This window comes from Ambystoma mexicanum, chromosome 2p, assembly GCF_040938575.1.
Source record: "Ambystoma mexicanum isolate Mex_15411 chromosome 2p, UKY_AmexF1_1, whole genome shotgun sequence".
Classification (NCBI taxonomy): domain Eukaryota; kingdom Metazoa; phylum Chordata; class Amphibia; order Caudata; family Ambystomatidae; genus Ambystoma; species Ambystoma mexicanum.
In genome coordinates, this window is record NC_090923.1 from 1,337,150,408 (window position 1) to 1,337,176,986 (window position 26,579).

Below are 26,579 nucleotides of genomic sequence, written 5' to 3' on the forward strand. Positions count from 1 at the left end.
GCTTTCCAAACTGTGGTAGGGCAGGAATATTATGGCGATGAGGAGGGAGAGCATTCCAGAGAGATGCAGCATAGGCGTCAAAGCTAGTACCTCCAAAATTCTACAATTTGCATTTAGGTTGAAACAGATTATTAGGCTTAGTAATAATAACACGTTTTTATATAGCGCTACAAACCCACAGGTATCTAAGCGCTGCAATAACAGTTGTTGTTATTATCACATTGCGTGGTACTCAATTTATTGACATCGCAAGGATGAAAGGCTGAGTTGGGATTCGAACATGCATCAGCAGGCTACGTGCAGATGTCAGAACGAGTGCTCAACTCACTGTGCTATCTGCCCGGCAGTAGATTGAAGAGGACGAGTTGGCCAGACATTTGTGTGTCAGAGTGAGAATTTTATAGGCGCTACGCTGTTGGATTGGGAGCCAATGTAGGGACCGTCGCACTTGCGTTATATGATCGGAGCACCTGAGCCACAGACAGCTCTGACCGCATTATTCTGGGAGGTCTGTAATATCTTAACATTAGTTTTTGATGTGCCAGTGAGAAGGCTATTGCAATAATCTATTTTAGGGTGTTCGGTCATTTTTTCGAAAAAATAATGTCGAATGACAATTTTTTCAAAAAAATAATGTCGAAAAAAAAAATGTTGAATTCCGTTTTTTTAAATTATATATTTATTTTGGGGTTCGGGATAAAAAAAAAATGGGTAAAACAAAAAAAAAAGGGGGGGGGTTGGGGAAACCCCCCCATTTCGAAGAAAAATGCATTAAAAAAAAATTCGACTTTTTTTTCAAAGAAATGACTTTCGACATTATTGGTTTCGAAATTATGACTATAAACCCTATCTTAGAATGTATAAGGACAGTAGCCAAGGAGGAAATATTTTTAACAGATAGGGTTTTATCTGTCTGATAAGCTTCGTTGCGTACGCGCCTGCAACCTTTGTCTGGGTAACATGCATTTTCATGTTTAAATGAGAGTCTAGATAAACTCCAAGGGTCTTCGCCCAGGAGCAGGTTTGAATAACGCAGTCTGATATCTGAAATTGGGAGTTTAGAAGGTGGTAAAAGTATTTCGTGAGGGGCCCATGTGAAAAAGGTTTTGTTTACGCTAAATGAAGTTGGGTTCTAGGAAGAGCCACTCAGTGCCGATAAGGCGGCCCTGAATAGGATTAGGAGAGCAGCAATGGGTTTGGGCAGAGAGAAAATGGAAGTAGCTGCCAATAAGATGAAATTTGGTTCAGATTACCTTCTATGCAAATTAGATTTTGGCTTATAGGGTTATCTCGATTATATAGGCCCACCATGCTCAAGAGCTCTATATGTTAGTTTCAGATTTGAGACACTACACATTGCAGCTCTCACAAAGCTTTGGGACCCTGATGGGTCGGGTATGTGTCCCTTGTGCAGTTTAGGTGAGGGAACTATTATGCATTTGCTGTTTTCTTGTGTTATGTTAAAACCATTGAGAGCTCGGCATTTGAAACCCTTGCTTGGGAAGGCGAGTATCCGCTCAACTGCAGAAGCACTTTAATTTTGGACAGAACCGCAGACCCTCATCTTGTGAATTCTGTAGCCTGTTATGTCCATCGAGCATGGCTGTGCAGACGGAAAATAATAAAAAGTGAGGACTGTGACAACAGCATTGAACCAGGAAGCCTATGCTAGGAAAAGCTGTAACTGTGCAGCTTACGTGTGATCGCGGGCTTGCGAGGACACTCTCCCTATTGTTAAATCAAACTCGTCGTACGCACGTTTTGCTCTGATTGCTATTTATTCCGCCCACTGTTTCTTATTCATTTTATTGCCTGTCCATTTTGTAGATTTGTGTTATTTGTAATTGTTTTTATGAACTTTAGGGTTTTTCAATGCCAAATAAAGTTTTGAATGAATTAATGAATTAAATACGTTTTTTTAAAACTTTTATGTGAACGCGCTGCAGTATTTGCTACTGGGGTGCAAGCAATAGTGGTGATGAACCCCCAGTTGCACATGCACATTGTTTGCTGAATTGTGCAATTCAGGTTTTGGTTAACAGCTAATATTGTACTTGGATCAACTAAGAAATTGTGTAGAATTATTTAAGATGGTGCCCGCCTCATTCTATATAATGGGGATTTCCCCCACATAGATTACACATCTGCCCATAGATCCGTTCTTTTTTAGATCAATTATCCTTCAGATGACTTTGCATACCTTAAATCACTTTCCGACTGAATCATTTCTTCTGACCTAAAACACTTTTTGATTACATCACCTCTTTTCTTGCAGATCTTAGCTTTCAACCTTATTTCCTCTGATATCCTATATTGGCATTGCAGCAACGCTCTCCTGTAGAATAACTCGTTTGATATCTTGTTCTATCTTCGATCAATTCTTCTCCCACTTCTTCCTGCAGTAAAATACACCACATCTTCCCCCTTAAATCTCTTCTGCTTGCCTAGCTCATATTGGCTCACCCATACCACTTTCCTGCATTTGATGACCACTAATGTCTAGCTTGCGTGAAGTCTATACTGTCTTCAGGCCATATAATGCATAGAACACCAGGGGAAAAGGCACTTACCTGCTCATTGGCTCTCTTCCAGAATACCGCCAGAGTGAAGACAGCGGTGACGGGAGGGGCCAGGTAGCTGGTCACAGACTGAATGTAGACGTAGAGCTGCCCGCTGTTGGCGCTCTGCAAGATGGGGATCCACACCACGCTCACCGCCACCAGCACCACAGTGACAATTCTGCAGGGGTAATGTTGCAATATTTTAAAAGAATATCTCCCTTCTTTAACAAATGCAAAAGGTGCCAATCCAATCTTTGGATTATAGTGCATGCTCATGCGATTCATTCCATTGGAAGAGTCCAATGCTTGCTATACAAATCAACACATTTGATTGGATGTGTCCCGTACAGATATTTAGAAATATCACTGAATCTATTTAAAGAAAAGTTAGATGTGTATTTGGGTATATTTTCATAGTGTGGTGGTAATGGGTGAATTTGGCCTACGGTCCAGGTGGCGCGTGGGAAAAGGAAAGCAGCATGCATGACAAGCCACACCTTTTTATTTCTTGTACACACATGGGCAACCACAATTTATTCGACCGTCCGCAAACCCCACGCTTCCCCTCAACCCAATCTATACCCTTACCCACCCCCATATATATATTTAATTAAAATTGACCAAAAAAAAGGTCCACACAATTTGATCAAATGTTTAGGCCAAATGTTTTTAGGTCAATTATGCTAATACCTGTATGCGTGTACGTTTCGGTCTAGTGTTTGCATACCGTTTTCACTCAATTAACGTAATAGCATTGATATGCCACTGTGCGCCCACCAAAGGGGCACAGAGTATGCAAACATCTTCTGAAGCAAGTGGGGCATGTGGAGAAGTATGGGATGGCTATAAACAAGCATTTGAGATCCTTAAGTGCGCATTACAATCCTAGAATGCATGCAGGACTCCAAAAGCACAGATTCCGCTGCCTGTGTGGTTGCCTATCTAAAGTGGGCATGTGGGGGTTTATGTTAGTACATTTGAGGCGTCCGTTGATTATTAAGCATCAGTGCCTATTGCTGATGGCAACAGGGAAAGTTGTAATGCAGGAAGCCCAATTTATGGGCAAAGCAAGGGGGCATACAGTGGGGCACGGGGCACACAACTTCCCGTAATCCACAGCAGCTCCAGGCAATAAGGCTATCAATCAACTGATGCCTGTGGCTAGTTGCACCCAACAATGAGGCTGGGGATAACCAGACACTGCGCATGCGCGCGCGACGCATGCGGGACTAAACTTAACGGCTCCCGGCGGCCGCTACCATTATCCTGTTTTTTCTCCACTCCACGAGCACCGATCGCGCCTCAGCCGCCCACCAACGGCGGCGGACCAGCTGGAGCTGCTGTCGGCGCACTCCGAAGGGAAATCGGAGCGGGAGACGCCGGAACCAGCCCGCGGACCGCCGGCGGTTGAATCGCGGCCATCGCGGCGCGGGCGGGAGTAGAGGATCGCCCCTCCCCCCCGGAGACGCTGAGTTTGCTGCGGCTCCCAGGTGGGGCCGACGCTCGGATTAAGGCCCCGCCGACTGCCCACACACCCCCCGATCCACTTGTGACGCCGCATCGCCAACCTTCCCAGTGGGGCCCCCTCATCTGCAGGACTACAATACCCGGGGTCGAGCGGCAGCACGAGCCCAAAGCTGCGCTCCCCCGTTGAAGGAGGCAGCAACCAGAGGCACCCGCGGCAAGGTACACGGGTGTGGGGGGTGGATGTTTGTTTTGCTCCCCCCCCCCCCACGACCCCCTTTTGGCAACCAGCCTGCTACAGGAGGACACAGAGCACAGCTGCACCATAGTCCCACGAGCCACAAACGCAGCCACACTGAGAGGGTGGGGGACCTCTCCCCCGGTCCATGGTGGACCCCAAGACCTGCCCTACCCCCCTCTTGGGACCGCCCCGAGTGGCTTAAACCAACGCCCGAAACGCAGCGCTCACGGAGGGCCACCCTACACAGTGGAAACAGGCCCATAACGACGATAGAAAAGGGGTACAGTCCTCCCCACGTCATCCCTACTATACACCGAGCAACTAAGCGAGGCTGAGCGACGACACTGCGGCCATACCAAAAAATAGCTTTGGCGGCGGCTCGTAGTGCGCACCGAAGGAGGGCAGCCAGATCCCAACGACATAGAGCCCGTCCGAAGCATGGGAAAGGAGAAAACCAAGAGGCAAACACTACAGAGCAAGATGGACCTCTTCACCGTAGGGGCCCCGCCCCCGCGCGAACCTCAACCCCCAGAAGAAGAGAGTAACCCTGGAGTACTCAGAGACCCTTCTATCTCTTTGTCAGATCTTATGAAAGCGATTGGGGACTCGAGGACGTCCTTGGAACAAAAAATAGGTGGCCTATCCTCTGAGGTGTCCCTTATACGCCAGGACCTCCGCAACTTGTCGACCAGGGTGGGGGAAGCGGAACAGAGGGTGTCTAACACTGAAGATGCAGTCCATCGCATGGAACAACAGCTCACCGCGATTACCCAAAAAGTGACCCAACTGGAAAACCGCGCCGAAGACAGTGAGGGGAGAGCGCGACGCAATAACCTCAGGATCCTTGGTATACCAGAGAAAGAGGAAGGCCCCAGCGCAGAACTCTTCCTAGAAGATTGGCTCACTCATATCTTTGCCCCGAAGAAGCTATCTAAATTCTTTTCGGTGGAAAGGGCACACAGAGTCCCCACCGGCAGACCAACACCGGGTGCCTCGCCCAGAACAATGATTGCACGCCTACTGAATTATCGCGACCGCAATGCGATCCTACAAATGGCAAGGGCCATGGGCCCGATCACGTACAACGGCTACAAGGTCGGCTTCTATCCTGACTACACGAAAGAAGTCCAAAAAGCCCGCCAGTCCTTTGACTCCATCAAGAGGAAGCTCCAGTCACTATCCATCAAATATGCCCTCTTCTTCCCGGCATTGCTAAAAGTCCAGTATGAGGGCGCCACTCACTTATTTTACAACCCCAAAGATGCATGGGACTGGCTTGAAACTCATGTCCTCACGGACCCCAGTGGGAGACGCGTGCTACCGGGCCCACCCGCGCAGCGACCCCGACCTGGGAGACCTTCGCCTCCTCACCCCCCGTCCGATGCGGAAGACGACGCGTCAAGAACTCCTACGGGAAAAGGCTGAGTACCCGGTACTGAAGGGACCAAACTGCAGATTGGTAGAATGGAAATGAGCACCTAGCGGCCGCCGCCCCCTAAGGCTGAGCGCGCGTTATCACAGCCGGGTTATCCCGAAGAAGTTTATAAAGTTATAAGTTCAATGTTTGGGCGACAGGTGCTCCCAGTTGGGGGGGAAGTACAGGGTGGGGGGGAATTCAAGGACTGTAAAGAAACCGAATCAAGAAATATGAAGGCGAGTCATATCGTAGCACTGGCAAGGGAATCGAGCTCAATCTGTGGACAGGATCACAGACATAATCATCATCCGGGCAGCAGATATACCAACCTGAGACGACCCCCGGCCGTCTCCCCCGGAAACACAACGCCATACATCTCTCGAGCGCACAAGACTACCACTGATCCTCGATGCCCAGATATGCGCCCCACGCAGATAGAATGGACTCCAACAAGATAACTGTGCTCTCCTGGAACGTTAACGGCCTTGGCTCCAGCATAAAGCGAAGACTAGTGCTCCAGTATCTTAATCGCCACTCGCCCGATATAGCCCTCTTAAACGAAACACATCTGCTCGGTACGAGCACACACTTCTTCAAAAGATCCAACTACTCCCACGCCTACCAGGCTGGATTCACAACGGGAGCCAGGGGCACGATGATCCTGGTTCACAAGCGAGTCCCCCTGCAGGTCAAGAAGGTCAAGACCGACCCCCGGGGCCGCTATGTCATGATACTGGCCGATATCTGGGGCGAGAAATGGGGCCTCGCTGCAATCTACGCACCTCCCTCACAAACGAAAGAATTACTCTCCGAGCTACAGTGCCGATTACTAGAAGATGAGGCCGATGTATGGGGGGTGATTGGCGGAGACTTTAATGAAGTAATGAACATTGCAATCGATAGGTCTCACAGGAGGTCAGGCACCTGCCCTACCCCCACACCACTCGCCACGTTCGCCGAAACCCTGGGTATGACGGACGCATGGCGCTCGCTCCACAACAACGAGGCTGGGTTCTCCTTCTTCTCAGGCGTCCATAAGTCATTCTCCAGAATCGATTATGCCTTCATCCCCCGCAATATACAGCACAGGCTCCTCGATGCGGAATTCCTCGCAAGAGGTATCTCTGACCACTCTCCGCTCCTATTGTCCATGAAGAACTCCGGCCGTGGTCCGGATCGTAATTGGCGCCTGAACACGTATCACCTACGTCTCCCCGAAATTGCGGAGGAACTGGAAAAGAGGACAACAGAATATTTTGAAAACAACGAAGGATCAGTGGACTGCCCGATCTCACTCTGGGAGGCATATAAGACTGTCCTCCGCGGGGAGGCTATCTCGGAAGTTTCGGCCTACCGAAGACGACAAACCCAAAAGATCAAAGAGGCAGAAGCACGTGTCCTGGAGTGCGAACGGCAAACCCTAAAACACGGCACCCAAGAAGCGAAGGAGGAGCTGATCACAACACAAGAGGCCCTTCGCAACCTGGCTCTAGACAATGCACGAATAGCCCATCAGTTAGTCCGGAGCCAAATCTACGATCGAGGCGACAAGGCGAATAAGACACTGGCCTGGTTGGAAAGGCGCGAACAGGCCAGGGGACATGTGCGGGCAATAACATCTCCAGACGGAACGCTCCTCACAGACGACGCGGACATTGTTGCGGCATTCGCCGCCTACTATGAGAAACTCTACACTCCATCGGCCGAGAGACAGTCTTCCGAACCCGCATGTTACCTTGACCAGATCGAGATCCCGAAGCTCTCCCAGCGCCAAACAGACCTCCTGAATGCCGAAATCACTGTCACCGAGGTACAAGAGGCGCTCGCACAGCTCCAACCTGGGAAGACCCCGGGTCCTAATGGGTTCCCTACAGAAACCTGGAAATGCCTTGGCGGGTCATTGCCCTCCCACATGCACCGCATGTTTCTACGCAGCAGAGAGCTGGGGGCACTCCCCCCGGACCTTAGGAAGGCATGCATAATAGTCATACATAAGCCCGGGAAACCCCCGGAGGAATGTGCCTCCTATCGCCCAATATCCTTGATCAACGGCGAAGCCAAGGTCCTCGCCAAAATACTAGCCAACAGAATGCTGCAAGTTATAGAGGCCCTGGTCCACCCCGACCAATGCGGATTCATGCCCAACAAATCCACCCGCATGAACCTGCGCAGAGTCCAGTTGGCGCTGAGCAGAGCTAAGGAAATACCAGCCCCATTGGCCCTCCTGGCAGTGGACTTCGAAAAAGCATTTGACTCTGTAGATTGGGAGGCCTTGTGGGCAATCATGGCTCGGATGAACTTGGGGCAGACGTTTATATCGTGGGTTAAACTCCTGTATGCACAACCGGAGACCACGGTAAGGGTGAACGGCAGATATTCCCGATCATTTCCCCTAGGCCGTGGTACGAGACAGGGATGCCCCCTCTCCCCGCTGCTTTTTCTCTTGGCCATAGAACCCCTCGCAATTGAGCTTAGGAATAACACTAATTGGTCAGGGTTTGCCTGGCCGGGAGGGGGGGAAGACCGACTTTCCCTGTACGCGGACGACCTCCTCATATACCTCAGCAACCCACGCACATCCTGCCCGATTGTCTCCCGCATCCTTAGTGAATATCAGCGCTTTGCAGGTCTTAAGGTTAACGAAACCAAAACCATTTACTTCCCGGTCAAGGGAAACGAGTCTGCGATCCCTGAATCCTGCCCATATCACGTCTCCATTAGAGAACTCAAATACCTGGGCATAAGACTCGACCCGACACTGGGTGGGTTCCTGCAACTCAACTTACAACCAATAATTGACCGGTTCAATAGGGACACCTCCCACTGGCAATCACTCCCACTATCACTAATGGGCAGAGCGGCGCTATTCAAAATGTTGACCCTCCCCAGACTGCTGTATGTACTCCAAAACGCCCCCCTTCCCATCCCCCGAGACACCTTCGCACTCATAGACAGACGCCTTCGCACCCTGCTGTGGGGAGGGAAACAACCCAGGATCGCCCTTGAAACGCTTCAGCGATCAGTGTGGGAGGGAGGCATCGGTCTGCCATGCATACGCACGTATTACCTTGCAGCCCAGATTGGGGTGGTAAAGGACTGGATACACGCAGAGCCCACACTCCCCCACATCCGTCTTGAAATAGAAAGCATGACCCCACTAACCCCATTACAGTTTCTGTACGCCACCCACGACCAAGCTCCGTTGTTGCCCAAAATGACACGCCACATTAGCCGGGCCTGGCGGGACGCGCACAAACTAATAGGCTGGAAAGGTAAACCGACACTATCCCAACCCCTATGGCACAACGCACTCCTCCCGGAAATTGTTAAGATGGGCCCCTTCGGCCACTGGTGCGCGAAAGGGATACATACACTAGCGCATGTGATACAGGACGGCCACCTCCTTGACTTTGAGACCATGCAGGAGCGATTCGACCTTGCTCCCATGGACCGGTTTCGACATGCGCAACTGGCCCACGCTATCCGCACACAATTCCCTGATACGACAACTATACCCCCCTATACTCCCATTGAGACCAACATCCTTTCGCAACACATTGTCACCAAGGTCACTTCCACGCTCTATCAAGCTCTCAACTCCTTTGGGGCGACGCAGCTGGATGGGCTCAAAGAAAAAGGGGAAAAGGACATAGGTCTAATGGAACCAGAAGACTGGGTAGAGGCATTGATGTCCCCTAGAGAAATAGGCATAGACTCCAAGCTCAGGCTTATACAACTGAGGATCCTCCACCGCACATACTATTCACGCACTGACATGGCCAAATGGGGGGGACTGGAAGACGGGACATGCCTCAGGTGCAAAACAGAACCTGCCACATTTTACCATATGTTATGGGACTGCCGAGTATTACAGGTCTTCTGGGAGAGCTGTATCAACAAGATCGCAGACACCCTGGCGACAACAATCCCCAGGGACCCCAAAATGATACTGCTGGGAATCCGAGGTGAGGTGGACCTGTCGAAATATGAGAAAATATTTCTGACACTGGCATTGGGGGCAAGCAAAAGACTGATCGCGGCTAGCTGGGGCTCTGCCGACCCGCTATCCGTGAACCGCTGGAGCAATGAGCTGGACAGATGCGCGGCCGTGGAGCGCCGGATTTATAATGCACGAGGCTGCCCCCGCAAATTCGGGAAAATATGGGATAAGTGGTTGGACGTTAACTGAAATCTATCACTGAAAACAGACATGTACAGATGTTAACATTGGTTACCTGACCTATCCCACACATGCCTGCTGGTTCCTGACCCGACTGGGTTCCTTTTGCCTTTTGAAAACTGCCTTGCTACCACGATCTGGTGTATACCATTGATTCATGTTTGTCTTGTTGTTTATGTTCCTAAAACGTAATAAACAGAATTATTAAAAAAAAAAACAGTGAGGCTGGGATCTATGTTGAGCAGGTAGATTTAAGGAATGTTGAAAAAAAATCTCCAAGAAAAGGCTGCTGGAAAATGGATGGTCAGCACCCTGTGGGCAGGGGTGGTTTTGTCCATTTCAGGGCCAGCTGCGACATCACAGTCACAGTGTTGGTCCAATGGAGGAAGGGGAGGAAGATGCAGGTGGTGGGGCGGATTCCAACAACAAGGAGGATCAGTAAAGTAGCTGGGAAGTGATGATTGGCGGCTGATGGGCATTGGGTCACATGAGAGCCATCAGGATCCATAGCTGCCTGGTGGGTGGGGGCGGGGGCCAAGTGACCCCAGGTTATTTTGGAAAAATGATCTTCGGTCTTTTCTCCCTCTAACATTTCCGTCACGGGCTTCCAGCCCCGATCCTTGAAATCCACACACTGAAACCATTTCTACTAAGTAGGCTTTCGAAAATATGTAGACCCACCATTTAACTAAAGTCCATGATCCGGAGCACGCTCATTGATTTATCTGGGTGTGATTTGTCTGCGAGAGGTTAAATATATTATAAAATAAATGTATTATTTATTAGTGTTTGTTAGCACATGGAGATTGTTATTGACCTCCTCTCAGCCAATCCGAATGTTTAGAGTGCAGTCAATAACTACTGACATTTCCTTCGGAGACACCCTTTATTTTGCTGCAACATCCTTTTTAACACAAGAAAGAGAAAGCCAAAACATGGAAAAAAGTGTTCTCTTCGTCTCAGGGGGATAGCTCAGGGGCAACGTGCTCGCCTTGGAAACAAAATGACACAGGGCAACACAGGTTCAATCCCTGAGTGTGCGCATTGAAACCTCAGGCGCGTTATAAATAACCTATCAGATACAGAAACCATTTGCGTTTACATGACATGAAATGCATGCTAATGTTATACGCGTTTCAGTTAAGCCAAGCTTGCAATTAAAATGCTTAATTTATGGGGACAGACGTTATTTCAATATTACAAAATAAAACATTGAATTTACTAACTCAGTTGCCTAGATACTTTATCCAGTATTAAAGTAACATTTTTTACTTCATCACCAGAAATTCCTAAACATTTATTATAGCAAACTGTATTCTCTTGAAAGGATTCCAAGGAACTGTCTGCCCTGCCACATCCACAGGTCATCTTTCCTCAACACAATCATGGCCACAATCCCTTATCCCTGCCAGGCACGTTTAGTGGGGCTTTTATGCCTACAGGCGGAGCGGCCAGAGAAATACTTTAAATGTAACTTGTACCCCAAGCTATGCAATGCCAGAAGCTAATTGGTTACACTCTAGTCTGGCTTCCTCACGATCTCCAATTACTTCTCCTTTTGACGCTGGTCGCTATTTTCACCGTCCACGATTCCAGGCCATGCTCGTGCCATCCCCGCCGGTCATGGACCATCTTCCCAAATACCACCATCTCCTCACTCACATTCAGTCGTCGAAGTGTATGAAAAGAAGTAATGGAACTGTGTTCCCTGCTGGCCTGCCCCTGCTGCCCACAGACCCCAATAGCCACGCCTCCTCCCACGCACAATACAACACCCGAACAAATGCGCCGGCTGTTTTTGGGAACATCCAAAGCAGTGCGCAGAAAGTGCAAGTTTCAACTTCTTCCTTCACTTTTATTTTAAAACAAAACCATTCCGGAACGGTTTCTTTTTAAAATAGAGGCATAGGAACAGTGAAACGTAATTAAAAAACAGTAGAGGAGCACTGCTCCCGACCGCTCCCGCCGACTTTGAACACTGCTCACGTCAGTGGCTCCCTTGATGACACCAGTGGCGCACACTTTGGTGCCATTCATCTCTTTTCTTCCCGGGATTTCTAGCTCCTGATTAGAACTCCTGGGACGCAGCCTATCCCAGAGTACTAACCACTATAAACCCTGGGCAGGGGGGTGTCTGCCTGGTACTGGTGACGGGCACCATGTTAACTTGGTAAAGCCGCCGCCTGGGGATTTATTTCATAATCAATATTGAATACTGCATTGGTCTGTTTTAAGTGTAGTCAAGAGGCAATGCATTTCTGAAGATCATTTCAGAATATAGAGTTGGCCAAAGATCACAAAACTGCAGTAAAGTCCAATCCCTGTACCCCAGTGATGAGTGATATCCTCCCCGCAGGCTATGGATATACACGCTTCAGAGATATTCTCATACTGTACATGCCAAGTGGCTCCATCTCATAAGTTGATGACTTCAGCCAGACTTAGCCTTCCACTTTGCATGCTGGGATTTATAGTTACGATGTTTCCATTACATTATCGGCCTACATTTCCCAGCATGCAAAATGTACTGGCCAAAGGCGTCATGAATGATACAGGTCCATAGAATGTGAGCAGGGTCACTCAGCTGATGGGTGTAGTTTGGCTTCTTATCCATCCATTGACTACACACGACCATGCTAATCCCTATGGGTATTCCCACCCATTACACACCCATCTCTGACCAAAATGCACTCTCCTCAGATGTCTTGAGCGCAACGTATTGCTCAGTTACACCAAATTATAGGCTTTTATAGGCTGCCACTGTTATTTCTAAAAAGTCTATACATCAATTCAAACTATCTTCAAGGTACCAATCAATATCTCACTATTGAAAGAATAATGCCACACAGTGGGTGACATCCAGCCCACTAACTCTCTCCCCTTGGCCTGGCAATACATGCGTTCCTCTTCCAGGCTCCGGAGTGGAAGATATTTCATAGAACAGGGTATTTGGCCCATGTTCGTTCTCAGTAGAGGGGCTCCGACACTCCTTTGTTTCACCCTAAGTAACCCAGGGTAATCCAGATGTGAACCCCTTGCTCACTGTGCCTTAACAAGGCTCAGCTTCACCTCACTGATGAGGCCTGACGAGACCAAAACACGTGTCTGGGGTTGCTGATGGTACTCTTGTTCAGAGGAGATTTGCCTAGCATTTCGGTAAGCGACTGCCCTTGTGGGTGGGACAAAGACTGATATGCAAATGGGTATTTCTCCTCTGTGAAGGGTGCAGTGAGCTAAAATGCTGTGGTAGAGCCTCCTGAGTGGAGGAAATGTCATAGAACATGGTATTTGACCCATGTTCGTTCTCAGTAGAGCGGCTCCCACACTCCTTTGCAAGCTTGGAAAGATGTTGCGGAATAGTTTTCATAACTCTGTAAATCTCATTTTTATTATTTATTTATTGTGATTCTGGATGAAACCAGCCAACCTTACACAAACTATAAAAAACATTCACAACAATCAATACAATATATACAACCCAATGTATGCACTTTAAGCATACGCAAAACAGAAAAAAACATCACTTTATTACAGGAGGATTATCTAAATATCACTTTTAAAATCACTCTAAAATAGATCCATACAAGTCCAAATTCTATTATGCCTAAAACCTTGTACCACAACAACAGTTAAAGTGCAGAGTCCCGGAAAAGGAAATGCATAACAAAAATCACATTGTACCACATATACCAGCTACAAATTTCATTTCGATACTCTCAACCATAACTCCACTGTGTGCAAAATACGTAACAGAGAATCAAACACACGGGCTGATATGTAGTTACCACACCACAGCCTTTGCTAGTCAAGGGATTTTTAATTTCCTCAATTACAAGCAAGAGGACCTGGGACAGGGGAAATCCCTGCACTCGAAAATGGAAGAGTCCAAAAATGTGACAAATCGAACTGTTTATTGAAAGCTTTCGAAACAGGGATCCAGTTATGGACAACACAAAATTCTCCAATACTTTCTCGTCGTTCTCAGCCTTGTCATTAACTTTGAAGGTGACTTTTTGTCACAAAATAAATTATAGATTGCAAAAAACCTAATGTAACAAGGGATTGGTTAGTGAGGTAGACTACATATAGGATGTATATGGGGTTAGTAACGTTATTGGCTGAACTGTTTCTGGTGGCTCCTCCTGTGACCACCTCCTAAATGCTGCAACTACAGGTATGTCAGGTTAGCATACTGTCATTGGGCCTTGAAACAAAGTGTGAGCTAGCGTGGAAGGTGGCTACGGATTGGTTAGCAAGGGTCTTCTCATCCTTGGTGCTTTGAAAAGTTACCAGCCCATGAGAAACTATTCAGGGTGGTGGGAGCAGCCGCAATGGTGCTGCTTGTACCCAACACGTTACCATCTCCGACCCTCTAGGCCTTGAGACGGAACATTAAACTTTCAACCTGGTATTACTTTAGTATCATCTTGACTTCAGTTGAATGGGAATGCCGGTCTCTGTCTGGCTCGAATGAATAGGCTTTGTCTTCCAGGTTCAAATCACGTGTGTAGGGACCACAAACTTAATTTTTCTGCTTGCATTTATGAGGATTTTAAGCTTTTACACTTACAGGTGTCCTATTTCTTCTGCTAATGTGACACCTTCTCTCCCTCTTTGTCCTTGGCAAGGTTGTGCACAATAGATGCGTCTCAGCGAAATCAGCATGTCAGGCCTCTCTCTGCATTCTTGAGTCCTCTCAGTGTCTTCCATTCATTTCAATACGACTGTGGCTTCCATCTTTGTTTACATGGCCGTTCATGTTCCTTGCGTTTTAGCGTCAGCAAGCAGTTCATATCAGGGGTGGACTGGGAACCAAAAGAGGCCCTGGAAATAATTTTCTAAGTGGCCCCATATTACACATTTTCAGCAACCCCAGCCATTTTCCTATGAGAAAATGTGGAAATCAAATGGGTTACCACAAAAAAGCCCAGGGTGCAGAGGCCTATCAGGAAATCTCCAGAGTTCCCTATAGGCCAGTCCATCCCTGGTTCATATGTATTCATGAGCAACTTGCGATTACTGCATTGTATAGGTGTGTCCGTCCTCTAGCTAAGTGGGTGGGATCTAAGTGTCTGCGTAGCTTCATGCAGGAATGCATATGTGTTTCATGTCTAATGCATCTATGTCATAGTCTTAGTCGTGACATCAGCAGCTTTCGGCGTGGTTGCAGTCAGTCTACTTGCTCCATCGATTGCAAATGTATCTCTTCAATGACATCATCAGGATAGGGTCTGAATGGCTGTCTAAGTGAATAACGTTGCTCATATCTGCAGTACATCGATGATAGGTTGTTAGGGGCCAGGAACGATGTACACCTTTCATTTCCACGACGTCAATATGAGGGCGAGACCGGTGCAATGAGGGCCACATTTAAGTCTCCCTCTTCAAGAGTTTGGTAGCTTTGCAGGTCGTCGCCTCTCCCCTCTGTACAAATACGCAGCAGGGAAGTGTACAAAGCAGTAGGTAAGAGGCTGTAGCGTGTTACATATCAGTCTATTTTAACATCAAGAAAACCCTCCTCCTCTGTGATTGCTTCACCGATCGCGTCAGTATTGATCTAGGGCATACGGTTATAGATTCTCATGATCACTCTTAAATTGAGATCAGATCGAAGCATTTAGTAGTGGAAACCAGGCCCTAGACCGCTAATAATAATTAATTATCCCTGCTGCAGCCAACAATTTTACTATTACTATTGTTAAGAGCGTTTCCTCCCCATTAGCCAGTCTATAGAAAATGGCACTGGTGTCTGTGTCATTAGGATCCCATACAAATCTGTGAAGAAGAGCCAATCCCTGGGCTTTGAGGGCCCCTTAATGAACCAAGATGTTTTTCTCTGCTTTGTTTCACATCTAGTTCTCCACATAACAGACAGATTTCCTAATGTTGTGCCTGGCAAGCATGGGCTATTTTAAGGTAAAACACCTTTACCCAGAAATATGCCACAAATGTTGCACAGCAGATCGTGTGCATTGGCCCTTCACGCGGATAAGCACGGAAATTGGGGATCACACACCGAAGGGTTATTGTGGAAGAGTGTGCCCAGTTTTTCTGTGCAAGTAAACAACAGGCATGGTCCATCCAAATTGAATGTCACCAGGGCAGCGGTTGAGATGTCAGCTGCGACTGCCGCAAAGGCAGGCCTCGTTGCAGATCTCGGAGGTGCACATGCTTGGACAGAGGAACTTCCCTTTATGCTCTACACACTTCTGCAGAAAAAAACTCAGTAACTGGAAGTTCATCACATGCAATGCGTGAATACCCTACACATCTCGGCCGAGTGTGGACACAGATCAGAAATTCCTTGATGAGCCAGACTGACTGGTACTCAGTCAGTTCAGTGCACCAATATCACAGGGCTAAGAAAAAGTTCTAATGTCAATATAGAGGTCATTTCTAAAGCCCCGGGTCAGAAAAACAGGTGCAAATATAGGCGCTACACATTAATGCCTGTCTTTAAGCCTTTTTATCTGATGCAGGGGAATTTCTTTTTTTTTAAGCGGAGCGGGGGCACGGAATAGACCAGCCGTGTCCGTCATGCTTCCTACGAGATCCACCTGACTTTTACAGCTGCTAAAAGCAGGCGGATGTCATTGTAAATTCCTCCCCCAGTCGTTAATTGTGGGAGACATTTGCACTTTTTCTGGCAAAAGAAAGTGCAAACCTGTACCTGTCAAGATTCACACATTTATGTTCCTCTCCATTACAGAAATGACTAATGTTGCATGGAAAGGACAGTTTGCACCTAAGTGCAAATGGAGGTGGTCCACTCTCTGCAATATCTGCCTCAGGGAAAATCACCCCCAATTTACGTGGAAGCAACTTTGAGAGGCCCCATTCTGTGGACCCATTTTTGCTGCTATTGATGTTTTTGGACACTGTGACGAATCAACTTCGGGGGCACCAGTGGTCCAAGGATGAATTTTGGTTTCTAAACCATCAATCAGCCCCACACGTTTAGTACACCAGAAGGGATCCGAACATATTGGAAACACCCAGCAAATTATAAAACTCCTTGTCAAATTTTGGTAACGTGGATGGAACAACAGGCTTATCTCCGAAAGGTCGTGGGTCATTGGTTAGTTGCAGCGAAAATACTATTATTCCCCAATGATAAAAGGGACTGTCCGGTCAAGGTTGTATAATATCTACTTTATTATTATCACAACATAAAGTTCTAGCACAATACAAAATACAACTCACCCTGTAAAGGAATGCAGAGGACAGACAGTTTCAAAGAAGGAAAAGGGATGCACTCTAGATACTGACAGGACGGTAGTTGGTATAGTAAATGATCGCAATAGTTCAAGGATGCTTGGTTTCAACACAAAGCGAGCAATGGGTCGTAACCCAATGTACCTTGTGCTGTAAGAGTTCTTGTTGTTTGACAGGGTTGAGTCCTTTTCAGGGCATTTTCCAGCTTCTGCAACAGAGTTCAATACAGGAAACAGCTGAGGGTATCAGGCGGCCGGCAGTTCGGCGAGCGAAGCTAGATGGACGGCTGCAGGCTGGCCTATACATCAGCTCAGAGTCAGGAGTCAGTGTCTCAGTAGTGGTTGGTGGTTCTGAAGGACTAGTCGAGGCGTCTCTGACGGCCTTAACAACTGCGGTGTAACAACAGTCAGTGGTGCAGTCGGTTGAAGCTCGAGGAACTCGACTGGCTCGAAAATGGCCGTTAAGGCGGACGCAGGTTGATGCTTGTCGATGCACTCCTCCTAGCTTCTTCACTGGGCTTGTGTTGTCCTTTAAGGCGGATGGGCCAAAGCTGAACAGAGTGTTGCAGGTATCTGCCTTATCCTTGGTTTGGTTCAGAGACTCTATGGCACTTCCCACCTAGGACTCTTGCTGCAGAGCCTAGCAGGATACGCGCTGTGCTGGCTGGGTACTGGTTTTTGATCTGCTAGAGGGTCCTCTGGATTCAGTATCCCCCACTGTTCCCTTAGAGATGTTTAGAGGAGGGATCTTGCTTCCCTCTTTGGAGGTCTAGGCCTTCCTTCACTGGCGGAAGATATGGAAAATACTGTACCTTTCCCAGCATGGTCCAATGATGAGTTATTCTTAATACGCCTTGCAAAGTATTCGGGTGATCTGGTGGCGAGGAGTGTTCGCTGTGTTCACTGTGTTTGCGGTGAGTGGGATTCCCTCTAACATCGTTGGCAGTGGGCATTCTAGAGAGGGTCTATTGAATGCTTCCAAGTCTGAAGTTTCTTAAGGACATTGGGCATCATTACACGTTAGGTGGTAAGGGCACCGGTACCGGTAAACCCTTACCGCCTTACTACGAGTTCCCTTTGCGGGACCCGACCTTAACGGCTGGTTTTACCAGCCATTAAAGTAGAGTGCCGCAAAGGGACCTCAGTGCTAATTTGCGGTACCGTAATTAGCTCCTTCCCCATTCCCATTATGCCATATGGGGGCAAAAATGGGAATGGGGAAGTGCCTTGGTGAATGAGGAATTACCGCCCCCGCTCACCTTGGAGTAGGGCGGTAATTCCGCCATCCACCAAGGGGGACACAGTAAAATACCGGCGGCAACCATGGCGCTAATAGCGCCATGGTTACCGCCTACCGTGTAATGAGGCCCATTGTCTCAAGGTACAGTTGCAAGGTTCGTTTACTTTTGTTGTGATTTTGTGCCCCTGCCGGTGGGCCGTTCATCCCCCTGTGAAAATGCCAGTAAGCACCTTGCGAAACAAAAACATATACCCTGTGGAATGCAAAGCCATATGTAAATCTAAGTACTGTCTGCCATGTGTATGAATGACAGACACATTAATTTGGATTCCTATGGTATCCCAAGCATCCCACCCCCATCAACATCAGATGTATGCAGAGAGGCTGTCGGATTTGCCTGACACAGGATAGCAGTGGCAGAATTTTTTATTCTCACCTAAGCCTGCGCTCGATCACATAGATCTGCTACAAAAATGCCTAAAACGTTTTACACATGGGGGTCATTTTATTTTGCAATGTTAGTTGCATGGATGGGGGCACTTCAGTTTGCACTTAAGTGCAAACTGGCCACTGCATGCACATTTAAAATTTCCCACCATGTACTGGAAAACTTGAAGAGTCAAACACAGACAAAATCGCCTCCACAATTCACTTTTCCGTAGTTTTTTAAACATGTTTTTATTGTGTTTGGTTACATAGAAAACCTTTACAATGATTTAATGATAATACCTAAAAACAAGAGTTTATCAATTCATTCATAAAAATAGCATATTCACAAATTTAAAATATCAACAAATCTCTATATCACATTATTTCTTTTACATTGAACCGACTCGGATTAACATTTTCCACAAAAACAAAACATTTCTATATCACATTATTACTTTGACAATGACCAGACTCAATTAAAATTTTCCACAAAAACAAAACATTTCTCTTTCAGTACATACATCAATATACTAAGACAATAAACATTTAATTATACCACACCACTACTTCATATTTTCATACCAGAACTAAGTAAACTTTACCTCACACGTGACACTAAGAGTTCAACAATCACTACTAGGATTCCAGTTAATTTGATAACAAGGTTGAGGCTATTGCCCCACATGCAGTTCACCCACAATGAATTCCTAGATAAAACAGATCCTGTAATCAAATGGTGTCCAAATTCTTCACCTCTTAGATCCTCAAAATACTCACAGAACATCACCAGGTGTTTAAGACTTTCAACCTCATTTTCATTTTTGCAGAAAAAACATTTCCCCAACTGTACACTGGTATCTTTAGCTCTCTTTTCCCAGAATTGTATGCGTTCATGTGTGTGAAATTGATTTAATTTAAAACGCTAATACATTTTTCTGTCAGTTACACATGGAAATTGTAGTAAATACTTTGGCCGATCACCCCATTTCCTTCTAAAGGTAGCAAATTTCAAATAAGTCTTATATCTCCCAATCCGATCCGACTGCATACACCAAAAAAACAATTGAACTTTATTTTGCAGCAGGGGAGTCCTGCAACCAACTCTTCCTTTGATACTACGATCAAGTCTAATATTACATTCATTTTTGTTACGAATTTGATCATTTTTCAGAGCATTTGTGGAACAATATACATGCCAACCGCAACTAACGACTGCAGTTTGCATTTGCAATGACTTCCTATGGAATCCGTCTGCTACTGCTAGGTGACAAATTCAGACGGATTTCAAAGGAATCCATTGCATTACCACCAGCATGAAACTCACCTTCTAGCAGTAATGCAGCTGCACTTATAAACTGGGTGCAAAAGATCTGTCCTGCTCCCTAACTTTGCCTGACCAACCGAAGAAAATCCTGCAGCAGAGTAAAAGTGGTGGTAGAAGTGTACTGACCCTTTTACCAACATTTCTACCTATACGTGGGACTGGAAAAATGAACCCCAGGGATGTTGTTCACTGTACGCACACCCCGCCAGCACGTAATTTGGAGAAATCAGTATTTCTACCCATCTATTTAAATGTACATTTGAAGCATTGAAAAGCGGGGGAGCGTGTTGAGAAAACTGAACGTTATTTGAATTATTATGCGCTAAATTCTACATCATGGGGAGCTACTAAAAAAATCCTAAAAAGTACTGCAAATCACACTTCTGATATGTCCAAGAGAATTTTCTCGGGAGGATAGCATAGGGGCAACGTGCTTGCCTTGGAAGCAAGACAACACGGAGCAACACAGGTTTGAACCCGTGGTCCGCGCTTAGAAACCTCTGGATATTAAGTGCGTTATAAATAACCTATCATATCATATCACACACAGAAGGGCTCCTTTTGATCAAGGCGTATTTAATAAAACATGCGTCACAGATATGTGTAACACGCCGGCACATCATTCTCGTGAACCACTTAATTGTTGTATTGTGGCGAAGAGGCACAGATCGGATCCACTGATACTGCTACCCCAATACGCGCTCCTCAATATAAAACTGTTGGTATCAATGCCATCGTGGCATACTGTCATTAATGCATTGGATCCTTGTGGAATTCATGTTCGCTACCTTCAATACCTACACCAACAAACGTATGGAACGCGCGCCTGCAAACTAGAACCCTGCAAATTTCCATTAGCCCAAAGATTCCAGCCTTAACAAACTACAATCCCCAAAGGCTGCGCCACGCTATGGATCAGAGTCCACGCAGTAAGCACTACCTTGACCACAATGCTACTGTAACAATGGCCATGACTCCTTATAATGTACCTCCCACGGGCTCGAATATGATCACCCCATTGTGCAATTCTTCTACCACAGCCATGCCACCCACTGATGTAAATGCTACTTTATCCATGTCTAGGACCCTAGAAAATGTGCCCCCCACTACCGCTAATGTGATTACCGCAATGTGCAATTCTTCTACCACAGCCATGCCACCCACTGATGTAAATGCTACTTTATCCATGTCTAGGACCCTAGATAATGTGCCCCCCACTACCGCTAATGTGATTACCGCAATGTGCAATTCTTCTACCACAGCCATGCCACCCACTGATGTAAAAGCTACTTTATCCATGTCTAGGACCCTAGATAATGTGCCCCCCACTACCGCTAATGTGATTACCGCAATGTGCATTTCTTCTACCACAGCCATGCCACCCACTGATGTAAATATCTCCCCCGAACCCCACCTCAAATGTGCCCTCATCAACGCCCGATCCATCAATGCGCACGCCCTAGACATCCATGACCTCATTATCACCCTCGATCTAGATCTCCTAATGGTAACTGAGACCTGGCTACAAGAAGCCTCAGGCCCCGCTCTATCTCTCGCTCTCCCACCAGGCTATGCCATCACGAGACAAGATCGCCTGACCACAGGAGGTGGTGTCGCTATCATAGCCAAAGATTCGATCACCATCAGAAAGATTGACAAAACTATAAACAACAACAGCGACTACCTTCAATTGAAACTGACTATCTCGCATCACTGCACCATCACCCTACACCTCATCTATAGACCACCAGGCCCCCTGGGAGACTTCCAGGCATCACTCACTCACCTCCTGGCTGACAACCTAAAAAAGTCATAAATCATTCTCCTTGGGGACATAAACCTAGCCCTGAATGACACCAAAGACCCTGGTGCCAAATCACTTGACACAGCTCTAGCCACTCTAGGATTCGCCAACACCATCACAGACCCTACTCACACACTAGGCAGATCATTAGACTGGATAGCCCATCACAACTGCCCCCTCACAGTCACAGGCAATACCACCACCCCATGGTCCGACCACCACACCATCACCTTCAACATCCCGACCTCCTCGCCATCCCACCCCCAAACCCTTACCACCAGCTCTCACAAGAAGTACCCGCCAACTGACCAAAGAAAGACTCTTACCCTTCTTACAGGGACCTGCTTTTAGACCCCCCTTTTCCAACGACCCAGAAACCCTTGCCAAGAACTACGACTCTGCTATCACGGCTGCAATCAATGCTATCGCCCCACTTAAGCCGTGCAAAACCAAACCTACCAGCCACACTAATGCCTGGTTCACCCAAGACCTCCTCAAACTGCGCACAGACAAGCGAGCAGCACTAGCTCAATGGCAAACATCCCGTGATGACAAAGACAAACTTAAATTCAAATCCCTCGCAAACGAATATAAGAAAGCCATCATCAAAGCTAAAGCCAAATCATTTGAAGATAGAATCTCCGAGGCCAAATCAATCACCAAGGAAATGTTCGCCATATTCAGGGAACTCGAGACCCCTACACCAACCCCTCAAAACTTCACCAAAGATAAAGCATGGTGTGATGACATCCAAACAGCCATGCGCAATAAAATCAGCTCACTTCAAACCAAAATTTTGAACACTAAAATAGCGCTCCCTGCCCCCCCATACCCCTCCCCCCTCTCCTCACCCACAGAGGCCGCCCCTACCTTCTCTTTCAAAACCATTCAGGAAAAAGACATGATCAACATCATGAAAAACATCAAACCCTCCTATTGCAAAGGGGACCCCTGCCCCGCCTCCACATCAAAGACTGCTCAGACACCCTTGCTCCTTTCCTAACAGCCTTCGTCAATGCCTCCTTCACCACAGGGAGAGTCCCCTCATGCCTCAAGGAAGCATGGGTCCGACCTCTCATAAAAAAACCTACACTTGACCCCACCTCCCCCAACAACTACCGCCCCATTACCACAGTCCCATTCCTCCTCAAGATTCTAGACAAGGCAGCCTACCTGCAGGTCCAGCACTTCCTCGAAGTGCATAACCTCTTAGGACTGAGACAATCTGGCTTTCGGCTTAGGCACGGGACAGAGACCGCCCTACTCGACCTCAAAAACCAAATGGATGACGCTAGAGGCCAAGGCAAACCTGTCCTGCTCCTTCTCCTTGATCTCTCTGCAGCTTTCGATCTTGTAGATCACGACATCCTTTGCCATCACCTCACCTCCACAGCCAACTTCTCCCAAGAAGCTACCACTTGGATCACCTCCTTCCTCCAAGGCAGAACCATGCAGGTCTTCTCTGACCTAGCCACTGCGTCACCCACCATCATGCTATGTGGTGTGCCCCAAGGCTCCTGCCTCTCCCCGACCTTATATAACATCTTTACCCGCCCCCTCTTCCTTATCCTTGACGCCATGGGCATCTCCTACACCAACTACGCTGACGACACTCAGATCCTCCTCACACTAACAGGTAACTATGACACTGACTGCGCAACTCTTAACAACATATACAACACAAACCAAATGTGGATGGCCATCAACGGCCTTTGCCTTAACTCTGACAAAACTGAGCTCCTTCTCGTAGGATCCCCCAAAACCCTCAAGAAACTTGACTCCCAGTTTAGCCACTTTACCATTGACTCAATCAGAATTCCAGTACTCGACACGGTAAAAACGCTAGGCGTCTATCTAGATTCTAACCTATCCATGACCAGACAAGTAAACGCAATCGCCTCCTCTGCGGCTTACCATGCAAAACTCCTAAATGCAATCAGGCCTTTTCTGTCAAAAGACACCTGCACCAACATAGCTAGAGCCATAACTGGTTCCCGACTAGACTTCTGTAATGTTCTCTTCTTAGGGACCTCCAACAGAAACCTCGAGAAGCTGCAAATAATTCAGAACAGCGCCCTGCGCGCTGCACAAGGCATTGCCAAGAGATAGCACATCACTGCTGCCAGAAAAGCATCCCATTGGCTCCCCATAAATGAAAGGGTTATATTCAAGGCGCTAAACATCACCCACAAATGTGTCCATCTCTCAGCCCCAGCGTACCTATCTCAGAGAATCCACCCAGTCGCATCCACAAGACCCACCAGGACACCCTATGCCAATATGCTCTCTGTGCCCAGGGTAAAAAGAGCTAGAGCAGGTGGCGCCAGCTTCCCCTACCTTGCCGCACTACATTGGAACAACCTCCCCACCTCTCTGCGAGCTGAACCCTCACTGACTGCTTTCCGCAAAGCCATGAAAACTACCTTGTTCACCTAACCAATCTCTCATGTTTTAAACTTTAATGACTAAACATGTATGATGTACTATGATGTATGATGTACCCTGTTGTATGATTCTCCTTATCGCTTGACACAGGATCCTACCTCACTGTAACCCAAGGCACAACCTACACCTGTACCTGTAACTAAGTTCCTTTACAAGTAACAGCGCCACAATGCCCCTGGGCTGCCTGCGCGCTATATAAATGTAATAAATAAATAAATAAATAAATAAATTGGTTAATAGTACCTACTGACAGAAGGTGGGTTTCATGGGAATCCATTGTAAACAATGTCTGTCCTGCACAAATCTAAAGGTTATCTGCAGAAATGATCGAATACAAAAATACCTAATGAGAAATGACCGAATATTTTTGGCTGAATTTGTTAGGGATTTTTGTTCATTTTTATTAAAAATAGATAGGGGCTGGGGTAAGGGGTTAGGCTAAGGTAGGGCGAATTGGGGGGAAGAAGTATGGGGGTCTCGCCCCACATTATTATTATTTTGTTTCGAAAACAAAAAATTGTGATCGTTTTTTAAGTAGGTAATTTCTTTCGACCATTTCACGGTGAGCACAAATGATGACCATTGCATGAAGAGGACCTTTTTGCGCATAGGTGTTAAGTGATCGATCCCCTGCATGCAATATTTTTTATTTAAATAACCTGCAGTGTGTAGGGGCTTTAATTTTCCATTGCACTTCTCGTGACAAAGATGTCCAACGCCCCAATTCACAGAATAAAACTAAAAAAATGCTTTAAATAAGGGATGACTTGAAAGCACACGGGTATTAAATGTTTTGAAAAATTCCTTCCAGCTGCGCCAGAGGGGCCCGAACACGTGACGACGGCAGGCGAAAAGGGCGGGAGAGAGATTCCGTTTCAGCGGTCTCCAGAGGTGTGCGCTGCCAGTTGTTTTCGCTGTCTTTTCACCACTGGTAATGTGATAGCAGATTAATTAAAAAAGAATACATCCAAAAATGTTGCTCAATTAGGTTAAGTGTGAAGCACCTGGATTGGGTTACGCAGCCAACCAGTTGCTCGGGTTTGTTGACAATATCCAGTTGCATTATTAATTCACGAGGGACATTCACACCTGCAGGAAATCTTGCACCTGCCGAGCCACCCTAGTCAGACTGCAGTCCTCCGCAGATGGAGATCACAAGTTTCTCCTAGCAAGCGCCACACAGGCTCGGGCTGGCCTATAGGGCAATAGGGCACCCAAAACGCGAAATGTTTGTGTTGGCTAGTTATTTTTTGCAAAAGTGGGCCATATTGATAAGTTAATTCACCATGTGGCTAGTCGTTTTGACAAGTGTAACTGAATACATATTCTTTAAAATGCACAATTTGCATCGCATTTCACCAAAAACCTCCCCCTTGGGTACTACTCAAACAGTCTGTCATAAATGGAACGAATTGCCATTTGCAACTGTGGGCTGCTTTTTCATTGGGGCCCGAGCCAATTTCATGCCCTAGTCCAACTCTGCCTCCACAGTAGGGAACTTGGTCAATGCTGAGGCAGAGATGATTACACCAGTTTCATGGCAGTCCAAAGAGTACAGCAGAATGCCTTGCCTTTAATCCAGGTCTTATTAGACCGAGCAGGTTTTAGGTATGTGTATACCAAGTTAGAGACATCCGATGGGCATACAACCTGGTAAGGATATACCCGGGTGGCGACTGGATGATGGCTTTCTGTATTCGCTTTGGGCATTACAAGTATCTTGTAATGCCCTTTGACCTACGCAATACTCCTGCAGCATTTCAGCATTTTAAAAATGATATCTTCAAGGACATCTTGGATGTATATGTCGTAATCTATCTCAATGACATATTGATTTAGTCACCCTCTTATATAGAGCATGTGGAACATGTAAGGGAAGTGCTTCAGCGCCTTTTGAAGAATCAGTTGTATGCCAAGCTCTCCAATTGTAGTTTTAACCAAACTCGAATTGCTTATCTGGGATACATTCTGTCCCTACAGGGCATTGAGATGGACCTGCAAAAGATTCACGCTATATTAGACTTGCCAGAACCCAAGACAGTCAAAGAACTACTAAGAGATTCTTGGGTTTTGCTAATTTCTATAGACGGTTTATACCTCCGTACTCTTCACTCTTGCTCATATTGGCCCGACTTTTGGAAAAGGATACACGTTTTGTATGGTCCCTGACATGCAATGAGCATTTCAAACACTTAAGACTTTATTTACGTCAGCTCCGATACTACATCTATCTCCTACAGAAGGACCTGAAGACATCCTT

The 26,579-nt window shown here is 46.8% G+C and overlaps 1 protein-coding gene across 3 annotated transcripts in view; it reads right to left on the reverse strand.

Moving 5' to 3' along the window:
• SLC5A10 (solute carrier family 5 member 10) overlaps positions 1 to 26,579 on the reverse strand; it is a 1,126,075-nt gene that overhangs the window by 51,981 nt on the left and 1,047,515 nt on the right. For all 3 annotated transcript variants that reach the window (XM_069645685.1, XM_069645684.1, XM_069645682.1), the window contains one exon: positions 2,571 to 2,739. In XM_069645685.1, coding sequence (XP_069501786.1) covers positions 2,571 to 2,739 — 169 coding nt within the window. The remainder of the gene's footprint in view (positions 1 to 2,570; positions 2,740 to 26,579) is intronic.